The sequence below is a fragment of the Anoplopoma fimbria genome, chromosome 23 (genome assembly GCF_027596085.1).
Source record: "Anoplopoma fimbria isolate UVic2021 breed Golden Eagle Sablefish chromosome 23, Afim_UVic_2022, whole genome shotgun sequence".
NCBI classification, from domain to species: Eukaryota; Metazoa; Chordata; class Actinopteri; order Perciformes; family Anoplopomatidae; genus Anoplopoma; species Anoplopoma fimbria.
Window position 1 is genome coordinate 4,447,757 of NC_072471.1, and position 14,542 is coordinate 4,462,298.

At 42.5% G+C, this 14,542-nt stretch overlaps 1 protein-coding gene across 1 annotated transcript; it reads right to left on the reverse strand.

Moving 5' to 3' along the window:
• Positions 1-1,030: 1,030 nt before the first annotated feature.
• Positions 1,031-14,462, reverse strand: nup37 (nucleoporin 37). Its single transcript, XM_054624862.1, has 10 exons — positions 14,257-14,462; positions 13,908-14,106; positions 12,742-12,863; positions 8,731-8,803; positions 8,394-8,488; positions 3,897-3,987; positions 2,328-2,509; positions 2,166-2,216; positions 1,310-1,403; positions 1,031-1,227 (listed from the first exon to the last, which is right to left on the reverse strand). Exons 2-10 carry the CDS (start codon positions 14,061-14,063, stop codon positions 1,114-1,116), a joined length of 978 nt encoding a protein of 325 aa, XP_054480837.1. The 5' UTR covers positions 14,064-14,106; positions 14,257-14,462; the 3' UTR covers positions 1,031-1,113.
• Between the last annotated feature and the right edge of the window lie 80 nt (positions 14,463-14,542).

Sequence of the window (14,542 nt, forward strand, 5' to 3'; positions counted from 1 at the left end):
GAAAGAGTGGAGGTCTCCACGGCCTCGACTCGCTACGCTCTGTCGTGCAGAGGTTGCTGCTGCGCGATCCAAACCTGGTGTTTCAGCTGACATGTTTAAGTAATACAGTACAATAAACGGCTGTGTGACGCAGGAGTGTGAACGCACATCCATCCAACGCTGCAGCCGTGAACATCGAGCACATCTGTGGAAACAAGTGATCGGCTGTCACCTAGAACGATTCATGATCAAGTTAATTAAATTAGTGCCCTCTGCAGCTCAGCGGGCGTACGGCTGCTTTGAAAACGGAGACGGTGGTTTCTCACACGTGGCGTTCCTGTGACAGTACAATGAGGCCTTGTTTTTGCTGGAGGGCATTACAAGTTCCTGCCAAATGATCCTTTGTCTTCCATGTTTGGTCTGCGTTGATAATTACTCACCAAGCTAAGGTGATGCGCATCTCCTCCTCCTCCTCCTCCTCTCCCTGCATCCATATGGAGCGCTCACATTGCATGCCGTGGAGTTGGAGTTGACCTGAAATGGCTCCCTTAGTTCCCAAAGCTCTTCCTATGATTACACTCAAAGCCCCGACCTCTCCCTGCAGGGTTTGTCAAACAGCTGGAGCGCGGCCAGGCCTCCTCGTTTTACCTCATCCTGACCTTCCTGTGAATGTTCTGCGCTCCACAGCAGGTGGAACGGTCCGTACAAAGATATATTATTGATATGATTCAGTCTGTCGTTGATAGTAAGGAAAAGTGAGAAACAGTCGAGAGAGAGAACACCTGTAGTCCTGTGATCATGTTGACTGGTGAAGCAGAGAGTTGGCGCTCAAGCCTCGGTGCATTCCTTTGAAGAACAGCTCTCTTGGCAGGACATAACAGACAGCTGATGTAAATTACACTTAAGAGAAAAGAAAAACGAGCTTGTTCGCAGAGACCCAACCGGCCCGCCGTTTATCTGTAGCTGACCTGAAGTCGTTGGCAGAAATGAAAAAGAACAAAGCTCAAGCGTTCAGCCAATATCCATTAAACTCCATAAAAACTCAGAAAAATATTTATTTTATTGAACATTTACTAGAATAGAAACACTTAGTTGGAGTTCGTCATCCAACCATGAAAAGTGCAGTACAGATGTTTACATTTCAGTCATCCAAAAGCAAAGCTTCCTGTCGCCGCCAATCACGCAGAGCGGGAGCGTCCGGTGCCAACTGAGACCCGATCCCACTGCGGCAGATCCGATCATCACCGGCTGTAACGACATCAGGATGTGATATGAGACAGGAGATGTGGAGAACATTAAAAAAAAAACGTGGTAAAGGATCCCCGCTCACCTGTGGGTGGCCAAGATGGTGGATGAGTAACTGACTAGAGATTTTTCCCGGACATCCAGTCGTGGCAAAGAGGTTTTCGTTGGCTCGTGACCATCTGAGGAGAAGAGCAAGGTGTAAATGTCATCAAACATTTAAACTACATTGAAAAAAATTGGTATTCGGAATTTTACTGGTCATTTTTTGTGCATTAAAAACAGCCGACAATCAATATAAATCCATATGAAAATGATAAAATCGCCATGACTTCAGCTTCCAAAACTTAAGATCCCGAATCTGCGAGTTTTGGGTGCATGGGGACATAAAATCCAGATTCAACAAATATGTGTTTCTTGGTAAAAAAAAGAATTTGGGTGACAAATTACATTAAGCCTTACAACAGGTAAAAAACAGAATTACTGCATTGCTCTTGCATGCCTCAACCAGCTAGTGAAGTTGCAGTTTACATCCATATCTGTCCAAAAACGTAATCACTTTATCCTATAAGACATTTGTGTGAAATGTCAGTAATAAGCATATGAATTATTGCCTTATGTCCAAAAATCATAGAGCATAAATAAAAAGTAGAAGGAGCATTGAGTTCGGCATTTTGGTCGTCGCCATCTTTGCTTTTTGCAACCAGAATGGACAAGTGCAACCGAACACTGATTAAGACAAGTTTAGGTGCAAAAGAATGTTATAATTAACTTTCATGAACAGAAAACAAACTGTAAACGGGTTAAAGCTGTAAAAAAACAAAACAAGGACCGGACAATGACGCTGTAGCGACCTGTCAATCACAGCGTAGTCCCGCCCTAAAGAAAACTCTGCTTTATGGTCTATTTGACTCTAAATGGACCAAAAGAGAAATGTTTCTTACTTGAATAACCGTGCTTTGTCTATGTGGGCTGGTCTTTTTTCCTGTGGGTAACTGCAAAACAAACAATAAAAAAAGGTTTAAAAGACATTCCATTCTATTGAGCTTCATCATCCAAAAACCATTACATCATCAATATCTGATTACCCACGCTCCCCTGTTTACCTGGAGCGAGTTATGTCCCAGATGAGCCAGTCGTTTCCCGCCACAGCGCCGACTTTGATCGTGTTTGTGAGGCACCAGTCGGCCGACATGAGAGGCGACTGACCGCAGTCCAGCGACAGAATGGCCTGCTGGGTAACCAGGTCGTAGAAGCGAATCGTTCCTTTCTTCTCTGCCACCATCAACTGGAGAGGACAGACGGGTCATTTGAAATAATATTAATAATTCTGTGTGCGTCTCCTGAATCAGTCAGCTCTGATCTGAATTACGGCTCTTTAATGTGCAACATCATGGACATAATCACTGAACATTTTGAAAACACCGTATACAATACCTGAGTTTTGATATTGCCATGCATACCTATTTACAACTCATCTTTTTTGTAATTTTTATATTGTTATTTTTATAATTGTACCTTGATTCATATTTTACACACTTTCCTTGCACTTCATCTGCTGCACAACAATTTCTTCAAAGTAAATAATGTTCCATCTTATTTTAACTTATTTACATTCATCTTACTGTTCATCCGTTTCAATACCTATTTATTCTCTGTCAGGGTCATACAGAGTCTTTCCCAGCATGCAATAGTGGAGATAAGGGAAACATCCTGAACAGGTTGCACTCCATTAACGCATTAAAGAGTCAGTATGCTTCAACCTGAGAGCATGTCAGGTGGCTTAAGAGCATCTGAAAAACTCTTTTCCCTCTCAACGCCGGAAGCCATCGACGATTTCTGTAACTTTTCCAGGTGTGCAGAGGTGGAAGAGTAGGCGGGGCTTGAACTATTCTGTCTAGTTCTTAAAAACGACTGTAACACCATGACTGCCTTCAAGAGGAGATTGACTATAAAAACAGTGTGCCGTTATCCCCATTTGAACAATTATCATTGCTGCTAAATTAAGTAAAGAAAAACCTTGTGAAACAGATATTACGTCATTATTTGGACTCAGCAGCTGGACAAAAAAAAGACGTGTGTGAGTTTTACACACTGATCGCTGGTATATTTTGAGCATTTAGGACAAGCAACTACTAGAAAATGTTTCATTGGAGGATATTTCACAACACAATTTACATTTTATATTTGGGCAGAATCTTAATTGGGCTCATTTGACTTCATGAAATCATCAGCTTTGTTAGATTGCAATAAGGACTCAAAATCACCTCGCTGGTCATCTAATGGCCGATTGAACTTTAGACGACGAGACACTAAAAGTTACCCTCTGAATACGTTTCAGTCACACCCGACTATGTGATTGGAACAGTAGGTATGTGATGCATTTAGACAAATAACCGTTGCAGGTCGACTTGAATTAGTCTATCGAATGTAATCACAATCTTTTTTGATCATCGATAAATAGTTAAAGACATTTTTCATGCAAAAATGGCAGAAAATACAGCTTTCATTCCCTTAAGTATGGAGATTTTATGCTTCTCATCACATTTAACTGAAATCTTCTGGGATTTTCTGACATTTTTATAGACAACATTGCCTAATCTCGATAATGACCTGTTAGTTGCAGCCCTAAACTCAAGCGTTTGACCCCAGAATACGAGCATGTACCCTCCTACCTTAAAGGCTTCCTCTGGGTGCCAGCACACACTGATCCCAGGAGAACGAAGTCTGAGAGTAGAGCTTTCATTTCCGTCCAGGTCCCACACCCTGAAGAGATGAATAACGACGAGCATTAAAATATAACAGATGAGAGTGTGCTTTTAGTGTTTTTGTACAAATGCTATGTTTGCAAACTTTTAACTTTTATAAGTGTGACTATATGAACCCAAAGTGAAATATCTTTGCAAACATTCCTCTAGCTCTCCGGTTATTGTGAATCGGGATAACAAACACAGGACTTTTAATCAGTTCTCATTAGTGATGCTACGGATTGATTGGACCTGATGTGTGAACCGCCCTTGGCCTCAAATCCACTACCTCTTAATTAACAACAAAGATGGGGTTTAAGAGAAGTTCTAAAAAAAGCCTCGGCATTTTAGAGGCTTACATAATATCTGAAGAGAGTTTACCTTCCCAAGATTTATTTTTCTTTGTGGTGCTGGTGTGACTTAGTTCATTATCTAGATGGCCTAAATGTAACCCGCATAAAGCCTCGAAAGTTTCCTCATTACATTATGCCAAAATATTCGTCTGCGTTTTTTTTCCTCTGTTGCTCTTTTGACTGAATTCAAGCTCAACTTTTCAACACAAGCCACATGACTTTGAGGTTTTTATGGCGCACATTGTGGGCAATGATGAACGACATGTTTTCATCCAACTTCATGTTTGCTCATAATTGATCTAACTTCTGCTTGTTGTGCGTAAGTGATGTGCAGGGTTCTTTGTGCTTTTCCAGGGAAAAGGGTCTCTTTTCTCAGATCTGGGGCCCCTGAGCTGTGAAGACAGACAGACTCACGCTGGACTCCTCTTTCAGGGAGAAACGCCAACCTCTCATTACATTGAGCTATGATAGCAGGGGCAGGAGGAGGAGGAGAGGGGAGGAGGGGGGGACATCGCCCTTGGCCAGAGGGTGCGTTACGCTCCACTCACATTACAGCAAATGTTTCGCTGTGGGCGGCCCGCTGCCATTCATTTTCTGTAATACAGAGAGGGTCAGCTGAAGAAGAGCAGTGGAGAGAAGTTGAACAGCATCCTGCTTCGTGCAAATGAAACAGCAAAGGCTGACCAAGAATCAGAGCTCTTGTTGACGATTACGACCAATCTTCATTTAAATAATAGCCGATTCTAAAGCGTAATAAGCATGTGATGGCAAAAGCAGCTGAGAGAGACCACGGATGGAATGAATCACTTGGATGGGGAGAACTGGAATCTCGAGACCTGGATCTATGGTCAACCACATCAGAACGATCCCCGAACGAGAAGAGAAGGTGGGGACGGAGGGGGCGCAGGGGTGGTGGGTGGAGGGCGGGCTGCAAGTGTTTCTGGGAATATAAGGCAAACGCTTGTGAAGCATGGGAAGGCGCTGACTGATGAGGTCATGCAGGAGACATCATCTAATAAAGCCCAAACAGTACCTCCAAAGACCATCTAAATGTCAAGTGTGTTGTCGGAGAGATTGATGTCCTCGGCGGTGCGGTGGAGAGGAGGATATGCCCCGTCTCAGATGAAGACCTCAGTAAACACTCAACTTTTTCCTGCCTCATCTCCCCTGCAGCAGGACAGAGCCTCCGGGCGAAACTCTGGGCTTCTTTCCTTTGCCCATGTGCAGACTCAGCCATGAGTGAGGCTGAGGGGGGAAAAAAGAAAAAAACCCAGACCACACCAGGAAAACAACGACTAAACCCCATTCTTTCAGACCACTAGCCAAGCAGAGCTCAGTTGCACGCTACACCACCAGCGGCCAAAGTGTGGTCAACCACTCTGCCCTTCAAACGGCGCGCACCGGCTCCCCAAAAAAACACAACCTCCGCCAAACGAGGTGAAAGACATGAGACACGAAAACACGCGTGACCGCCTCTGATAAAACACTGCGTAATTGCACTACAACACTACATCAAGCAATAACACTCGGCGTCCATGTACAACAGAGTTGAAAAGGACATCCGAAGTCCTGTATTGTGTTATCTAAGTGAGAAAACAGCGCGGCCGCAGCATTACGGTTTTTATCAATGTTTCCCATAAGTGGAGGAAACGGGGAAATGCCGTTAGCGCTGCAGTGATCTGATTTATTGTAGAGAGCAGAGTAAATAATCAGAGGTGGCTCTCTGGAGGGAGAGAACTGGGAGAGTCAGACAATATGATCCCATCACGGGGCGGCACAGGGTCGCTCTGGTCGGGATGTTTGCATCAGCAGGTCAACATTTCATTTTGACGGTATAGCATTATCTGCTTTTTAAAATCCCAGACTTTTACTTTTTTTTTTTTTTTTAAAGTTACTGAAATCATTTGACATATTTATTGGCTGGCTCGTTGTTACAGCCAATTTAGTGGCTTCCATTTGCAGTGAACTCCCTCAATACTTGACCAATTTAGAAAAGATCTTCTCTCCTCTTTAGTCACTTAGACACAAAAACAGGATTAAGAATACTGAAGTTACCCTTTAAGGCTGAAACTGAAAAACGTTAGCTAAAAGATAATCTACCATGCATGGCTAAATAGTTGAAATAGCTAGAAGTAATTGTTAGATCCTTGAAATACATAGAAAATGGCTAAACCAGATCGCTAATAGTGAAGAATAATGGATGAAATAGACGATGCTTGGTAAAAAAGTAATAGCTTAAGAGTTGAAACATCGCTGGAAGAAATGTCTGAGACATCCAGCTTCTTATACAACAACAAACATTGACAATTTTACTGTATGAAAAAGTATCTACGTTTTATAACCAATGGTTTAAAATTTCATCCAGTTCATAATCTATTGAGGGTGACTTGAGCTCATCTGATGTGACTGCAGGGTTTCTTCAGGTCAAAGGCATAGCTGAGAAATCAAGCTGTTTTAATATGTCTCCCTTACACAACATAAGGGATCAAGAAAGAAAGAAAGAAAAAAACACACCAGATTATCACTGAGAACAGGACAAGATGCTTTAAACCACATACATGATGCAGCAGCAGCAGGTGTGCTCCGTCCTGAGTTCATCTGCGAACTCATTCAACCCCAAATCCCCTCAGGATCCTGCAGAGAGCCCCTGTGACCTCTAGGTGGCACATTTCCCCACAGACCCACCGGGCTCCGTCTACACTGATATCAAGAGCTGTTTAGACTCCGTGAACCAAACGCAAAACTCCCCCGAGGGCGTGGAGTCCGGTTCCCCGCCTAGACGCTGCAGCGTCAGGTTGCACGTTGGCAACAGCCGAAGTTCCCACAACGGCAGGGGACAGTGATGACAAAGCTAAGCAAACTTATAGTAGAGGCTCCGCTGCCAAACCCAACAGAGTGATGGAGAGGTCAGGAGTATATAGATGCAGGCAAACACCCCCCCCCCCACCCACCGTCCGTCTGCGGGACTAGTTTCCTCCTCTCATATCGGGCCTCGGTTTGTGTGGGCTGACTGGAAGGTCCTCTACCGTTTAACTTGATCTATCCCTCGTTCCGCCCCGCGTCCCATATTTTCTCAACATGACAGAATTTAAATCTTTCAGCAGATGGAGCGCTCTCCTGTTTTCTCTGGCCGGTCAGCGGAGGCAGGGGGAAGAGGAGAGAGTGGACGGGAGTGGAGGAGACTCAGACGGCCTGCTGTGGACGGACAATCATCAAGCCGGTGGCACTGATGTGGCTACATGGCTGTCGATGCTACCGTTGTTTATGATTAGGCAACATGTGCAAAGCTAGAACTATCTTGGATTACATTATGTGTTTTGTTTCGTTGATTGAAAGTAGTTTTGTCTAAATCTCATCCTTAAAGTTTGTTCTGGTTCCATATATATGATTATATGCCGCTTTTCTCTGTTTAGCTTCATTGTAAACTGAATATTGTGGACTGTTGATTAGACAGAAGAAGCCATTTGAAGATGTCACCTTAGAGTCTGCACATTTTTCCATGATTTTCTAATTAATAATTCTAATTTTTCTCTAACAATGATTTAACTGACAAAACAATCAGCAGATATATTGGTCATGAAAATAGTCTTCACCTGCAGTGCAACTTTTGGTTCAGGTCTTAAAGTATAAAAAAATAAAACATACTTTCCATTAAATATTAGAACAGGGTCCAGTACGGCAAAAGATCTTTACATGTTGCAGCAGAACCAGCCTGCTGATGAAGAGGAGGGTGTCCCTGATGTGACCCTGGCTACTGACACACTCTTTCCCCTCCTCTAGCATTAATTGAAAAAGGAAAATTTGGGGACCCTGTTAAAGGTCCCCCTTCGAGAGGAAAATCTTTTCTGCAGCTAATTGGATTTCCATATTTAACCAATTAGCTAGAAAAGCCACAAAGCAGCTCTGTGCTTACGCACAGTCACACCGGAGCATGTTGTGCTTAGCATCGTGTTTCACTGTGGAAACACAGTCAGGACTTTCTGCACCATTAAGAGAGAACAGAACTGAAAATCAGAAGCTGGGAACACACACACACACACACACACACACATGGAAATAAAACGGTTTGGACCTGCAAGTGTGGTCATCACTGACGGAAGCAATTTGTTTCCCCTCTGTGGGCTCGAACACCAAATGGTTAATGTAGCTAGTGTGGCCCTCCATCACCTAGGAAACCAAATAGAAAAACAAAATGTAAACAAAAAGATCATACAGAAGATCAATAAACTGTTAAATTAGCTTTTTTTTTTTTTTTTTTTTTAACCAAACTTGAGCTTACTACACAGGCTGCAGCGTGTACGCCTACATTTCCTGTATCACTAAGTACCAAACGTCAGTGCTAAGCAGAGAAAGTTTGACGCCAACTGACAAGCTCAATTCTGGCCAATGTGCTCCAGATGTTGCACTACCTTGACTTCATGCCTATCCTGGAGATCAGAAGTCAGCAGGCGTAGCTTTCTGTCAGCTGCAGCGGTGCAAAATCTGCAAAAGAGAGAGAGGAAAGAAGGGAAAAGAAAGGGAGGATGTAAAAATAAACAAAAGAGGGATAACATCAAAACAGAGTCGGACTGTGCCGACCAAATGACAGACGACGTCTCTTCCTGCAGCCGCCTGCACTGACACCTCTGGATCAGAGCGTGAGTATGTGTGTGTGTGGTAGAAACTTGGGCAGTGATCAGTAGAAACGCTGCCAGGGAGATTCTAATTGCAAGCTAAGATAAACACGGAGCAACACAGGATCCCTCACGCCATTCATGCACAGGTCTCTGTTGAGGAACCTGTGCGGAGCCGGGCAGAGGACTTTCCCTCTAATCAGCCGTAGTATACACCAGCGCCCTGCAATTATTCACACAATTACACTAACTCACTTATGACAAGAAAAACACACAGATATCACCAGGATAAACAGACAGCGGTTCACACATTTTGGGTCGCAGGCACAGATGGACTTGGCATGATGTCACTACAAACACCCTTAACGTGCTTCGGGGTATTCCTGATGCAGTAGATTAGATTATATTAGGATTGGCCTAATATAACCCTGCAAATTAGTGTTGTACTTTGGAGTAAAGAGTGGAACACATTCTGTCTTGTTTTTTCTTTTTTACTTTAAATGTCAAAGCCATTTTCTTTATTGATCTCCACCAATCTTGTGTTGTACAGTTAAAGTCACTGCTAAAGGAAAAAATAAATCATTGAATCTCAGCAGCAGTTCATTTCAGTTTTGTTATTGTTGAGCACCGAGATTATTGTTTTAACACAAGACAGAAATGAGAGACAGGAGTTTATCCTTTCATGGTGATGTCACCGCAAAGGACACTTCAACAAAGAGACACGTGTGAAACTTTTCTAGGAGAGGAAATATTTGACTTCTGAAGACTTCCACATTGTTTTTCCCCATAAATATCGCAAATTAAAAGTTACGTTAGCTATGGGCTTTATAATAGTTACGTTTTCTGCAATCACACGTTGCAATAATAAAATGTAATATTTCAACATTATGGGAAATATGCTTTTTCGCTTTCTCGATAAGCGTTAGGGGAGAATATTGCTGCCACTCTCATGTTCGGAGCTACAGCCAGCAGCTAGTTAGCTTAGCATAAATACTGGACAGGGAAAACAGCTAGCCTGGCTCTGTCCGAAGTTCACAAATCAGCCTAGCAGAACTCTTTAAGCTCACTTTTTAACACGTTATATCTTGCTTGGGAAATATGAATGTACATTTTTTTGAATACATCTTAAAATAATAGTTGGGTCACACAGTAAGTGAAGGTGTAAAGTTCTTGCCCACCACCTCAGAAAGGGTTTTAATCCTAGTAGTTGAAACTTGACCTTGGTCGGGCGTCAAACCCAGCTGGCAGGGTGAACGGGTGGGAAGCCAGTGAGGGTTTTTATCCTCCCTCCTTTTACCTCAATTCTGATGGAAGGAAAATCCCTGCTGCTGTTCCACATCAGCATTTGTAACATTTTCTTTCCACAACAGCTCTTCGTCACTCCTTGTTAGCTTGATTTTTAGAACGTATGCTAAACAAATCTGCTCTGAGAGGGATTTTGATTGGTCGGAACATGTGACCAAAAAATATGATTAAATAACGCTGATACTTGTCAGATGGGGTAAACCCTTATTTCTTTGCAATCAGCCACATTGTTTATTCTTAAATGAGCAGTAAATTGGTATATTTAGTGCACAGTGGTGGGCTTAATCTGATTTGTTGGATTGCGTCTGTAGATTGCAACGTAAATGCTGAAATCACATGTTTCTTTTTTCCATAATGCTTCTTTCTGACGGTAACGAAAACATTTGTGTATTTGTTGGAAATTAGTTGTTATGTGTGGTTGTGTCTGGTCCTTGTAGGATTCATTATTATTCCCATCTTCCCATTACAAGCCACCGTGGTAGATGGTGGCAGCGCTGAAGCTCGATCCCCCCTCTCTCCCCCCCCCCCGTCCCTCTCGCTCTCTCTCACTCTTTGGGCCCCTACTTGAGTGAAGCCCGTGAGAACGCTGTACTTTTCCTGGAAGGCACGGCTACGTGCAGATCGAAGGGAGGGATGGAACCCGAGTGGGCAGTCATCAGCGCAATAACATGTGCGCACGTCACAGCGCTGGCTCGAGGGCCCTGTGGAGTAAACCGCAGAAGGCCAGGAATTATCGCTGCTTTTCCTTTTCAATTACAGAAAGCCTAAACACCTCCGGGGGGATTGTGGGACCTTCCCATCCGACGCTCCAATTAGGAGGAAACTCTTGCTTTCTAACAATCTACAGTCAGGCTACTTCCCCTCCTGTCCGAGGCCACCTGAAATAACTTTGCTCACATCCTGGCAGCGAGAGGCGGTGATGACTACTTTCACACAGCGTGACTGCTGCTGTGCTTTCTCTACAACTGCCTCTTGTTCTGCTCAATAGACGAGTGTTTGTGAATATTCATACGGTTGTGTTTAAAGACGCAGACGTCAGGGTTCTGATGCTGGAGTGAAGTATGACACTTCAATAACAAGAGGCACTAGAGCTGCAGATATCCCAACATAAACATATATTATAGTAGCAGATTAAACTTTAAACTGATTAATGACTCAGCAAATATGTCACAAACCACTTCATATCATATATGGACGGCTGAGCTGGTAGAGGGGCATGACCATCAAATGTAGGGTTGCTGGTTTGATTTAAGTGTTCTTGAGCAAGACATGGAGCCCCCCCCAAATGATGCATTTGCATGGGGGTAAAATTGGAAGTTGCATTGGATAAAAGTAACCAGCCACATTTTTTTGTAACTGCTGTATGTGTGCAAGGCAGCAGCAGTGATAAGCTAACCAGTGGGGCACATACACAGAGACTCACATGCACTAAAAGTGTGTGTAGCCAGACCATCTACATAAACAAAACACAGAGACGCTCGGATAACAACAAACACAGAGAGAGAGGGATTTCATTATCTGCTCATGTGGACATTACTCCACTTTATCTTGACATTACAAGGGTCTTTGCTGCTATTTTGATGCTCCTAATTTCAAATTCTGCACCTTTAATTATGAAGCTTTTAACTTTGAAGAAAATAGATAATGTTTTCTACACAAAATCAAAACTTGTTTTTGAGTAACCTTTTTACCATTTTGGAGTTTTATCTTCTTTATTTAAGTTACTGTGAGGAACTTTAACTGGTTATGAAACAGTCTCAAACTAATACAGATGTTTCTAAATAACTTTCATAAATTAAGACCATAAGGGAGAAGATTGTCTATGTCTTTATAGTTGTACTTTCTAAAAGGGACTCTGGTGCTATAGGACAGCCAATTTTGACCACAGGGACCGCCAAAATCACCACAAAATGATAGTTCCGAGTAATAACTTGAAGTTTTAAAGCTAGATACAAAAATCTACACAGCACACATCTGATTTTGCTTTCCTCACTGTACACTAAACTACTCTGTCAACTGAGTATGACTGTGGTCATTCACCATGGACTAAACTGTGTTTAAAATGAGTTATGAGAAACCTTTGCTAGTATCTATTTTCCGTTAAGTAGTGATGTGTTTTGTATAGTGTAACATACTGAACTAATTTGCGTTTTTTACAGTGAATCCATTTTATGTGCATACATTGCAATTTGATGCTGATGAATTGTATGCAGGAAGGAGTTCACAATCAATTAACGACAAGTCTGACTCCACAGATGTAGACTTTGGGTTCCGCTATCTATTTTGCAAGGGCAATGTCGCTGCATCCTGTGCTTGGCACCGCCGAAGACGATTGATATACAAGCAAGCCAGAACCAGAATAATAATGTGTGAAGCCAGACTTCTCTTTAGTGCTGAGGCAGACAAGACAGACACACTGCCACCATACTTTACTGCACCATGCAACATTGTGGGGACATCATATCACCACACCAAAAAATGCTGGAAACAAAGTAGGAGTACCTGATCGTGGGTATCCTGTCCAGCCGAGACTCTGGGCTCCAGGCGAGAGCATCAACACGCAATTCATGATGAAAAGCTCGAAGTACATTGAACGCAACCCCCTCGATCTCCATATCCTCCTCCTGTGGGAATAAGTATGTATTCAGAAAAGAGCACACTGGGCATTATGCTTGGTATACACTGGCTCCCTGTAAGAGCTCGCATCCAGTTTAAGACTCTGGTGCTAGCCTACAGGGCAGTGAAAGGAACAGCTCCTTCCTATCTCCAGGCCGTGGTCAAGCCCTACACCCCTGCCGATCCACCCGGTCACAGCTTTTTTCTGTCCTGGCCCCTCAGTGGTGGAATGAACTCCCCACTGACGTCAGGACAACAGAGTCGCTGCCCATCTTTCGGCGCAGGCTGAAAACTCACCTCTTCAAGAAGTACTACCCTGAGCCTTCCACTTCATATTAGTGTGTTGCACTTATTGTATTCATATTAGTTTGTTGCACTTATTGTATTCATATTAGTTTGTTGCACTTATTGTATTCATATTAGTTTGTTGCACTTATTGTATTCATATTAGTTTGTTGCACTTATTGTATTCATATTAGTTTGTTGCACTTATTGTATTCATATTAGTTTGTTGCACTTATTGTATTCATATTAGTTTGTTGCACTTATTGTATTCATATTAGTTTGTTTCTGCACTTATTGTATTCATATTAGTTTGTTGCACTTATTGTATTCATATTAGTTTGTTGCACTTATTGTATTCATATTAGTTTGTTGCACTTATTGTATTCATATTAGTTTGTTTCTGCACTTATTGTATTGCATATTAGCACTTATTTGTTGCACTTATTGTATTCATATTGTTGCACTTATTGTATTCATATTAATTTGTTGCACTTATTGTATTCATATTAGTTTGTTGCACTTATTGTATTCCTATTAGTTTGTTTCTGTACTTTTGCTCTGGTTTATGCTCTTAGATGCTTGTTTAAGAAAGGAGATGCACTTATGACTTCTGGTGACTAGTAGTTCTCTTGAATACCTATGTTGAATACACTTATTGTAAGTCGCTTTGGATAAAAGCGTCTGCTAAATGACTGTAATGTAATGTAAATGTAAATGTAATGTAATGTAATAATGTATACCAGGTTGTGTGAAGCTGCAACTCTCACCTGGAATTGGCAGGTGCCCACCACCACATACTGGTTCCCACCATAGGCCAGGAGAGAGGCAGGGGTACCAGAGCTGAAAGGACTGAACTCAACCACATGAACATAGTCCTCACATGTCACAGTGTAACTGGGACTGCGGCTGGAGTCCTCCTGCATGCTGGGTGTCCTGGGAACGCTGGTTTCAGACCAGGAGCTTCAACTGTGATACATCAGAAGAAGAGAGGACAGAGAATGACAGCTCCCTTGCTCATGTTGCTAAGAGTAGAGAAGCTACAACGTGAATGCTAAAATGAAGAATGTTTATGCCAAACAAATATGCATATTGCTCGTTTTAACACTTAATACTTACCTATGCGTTATGGGAGACTATTGCGATTCAAAAATCAGCATAGACTGATCCACGTTTCCACTTTATTTACACTTTATTTCCCTTGAATCAAATGCTGCGCGCCTTTGAGGTGTTTCCACGCTGCTTCCGGGTACGACATGGACTGTACCATTTAGGACAAATGTTAGGGGGGGATCCGCGCAACTTGAATGAAAACATCTAAACCACACCGCCAATATATTTTAATTTTGTCAAGCTATAAAGTATAATTCATCCAAAATAACACTTTAAAGAATTCTGCCATGAA

What these genes read in the sequence shown, in the direction of transcription:
- nup37 (XM_054624862.1), bottom strand. Translation starts at nt 14,063, where the DNA reads ATGCAGGAGGACTCCAGCCGCAGTCCCAGTTACACTGTGACATGTGAG. An exon ending in AGGATAGGCATGAAGTCAAG is followed by an intron (nt 8,489 to 8,730) that starts GTAGTGCAACAT and finishes TTGGTTTCCTAG; the next exon opens with GTGATGGAGGGCCACACTAG. An exon ending in AGTGATGACCACACTTGCAG is followed by an intron (nt 3,988 to 8,393) that starts GTCCAAACCGTT and finishes TCATCTCTTCAG; the next exon opens with GGTGTGGGACCTGGACGGAA.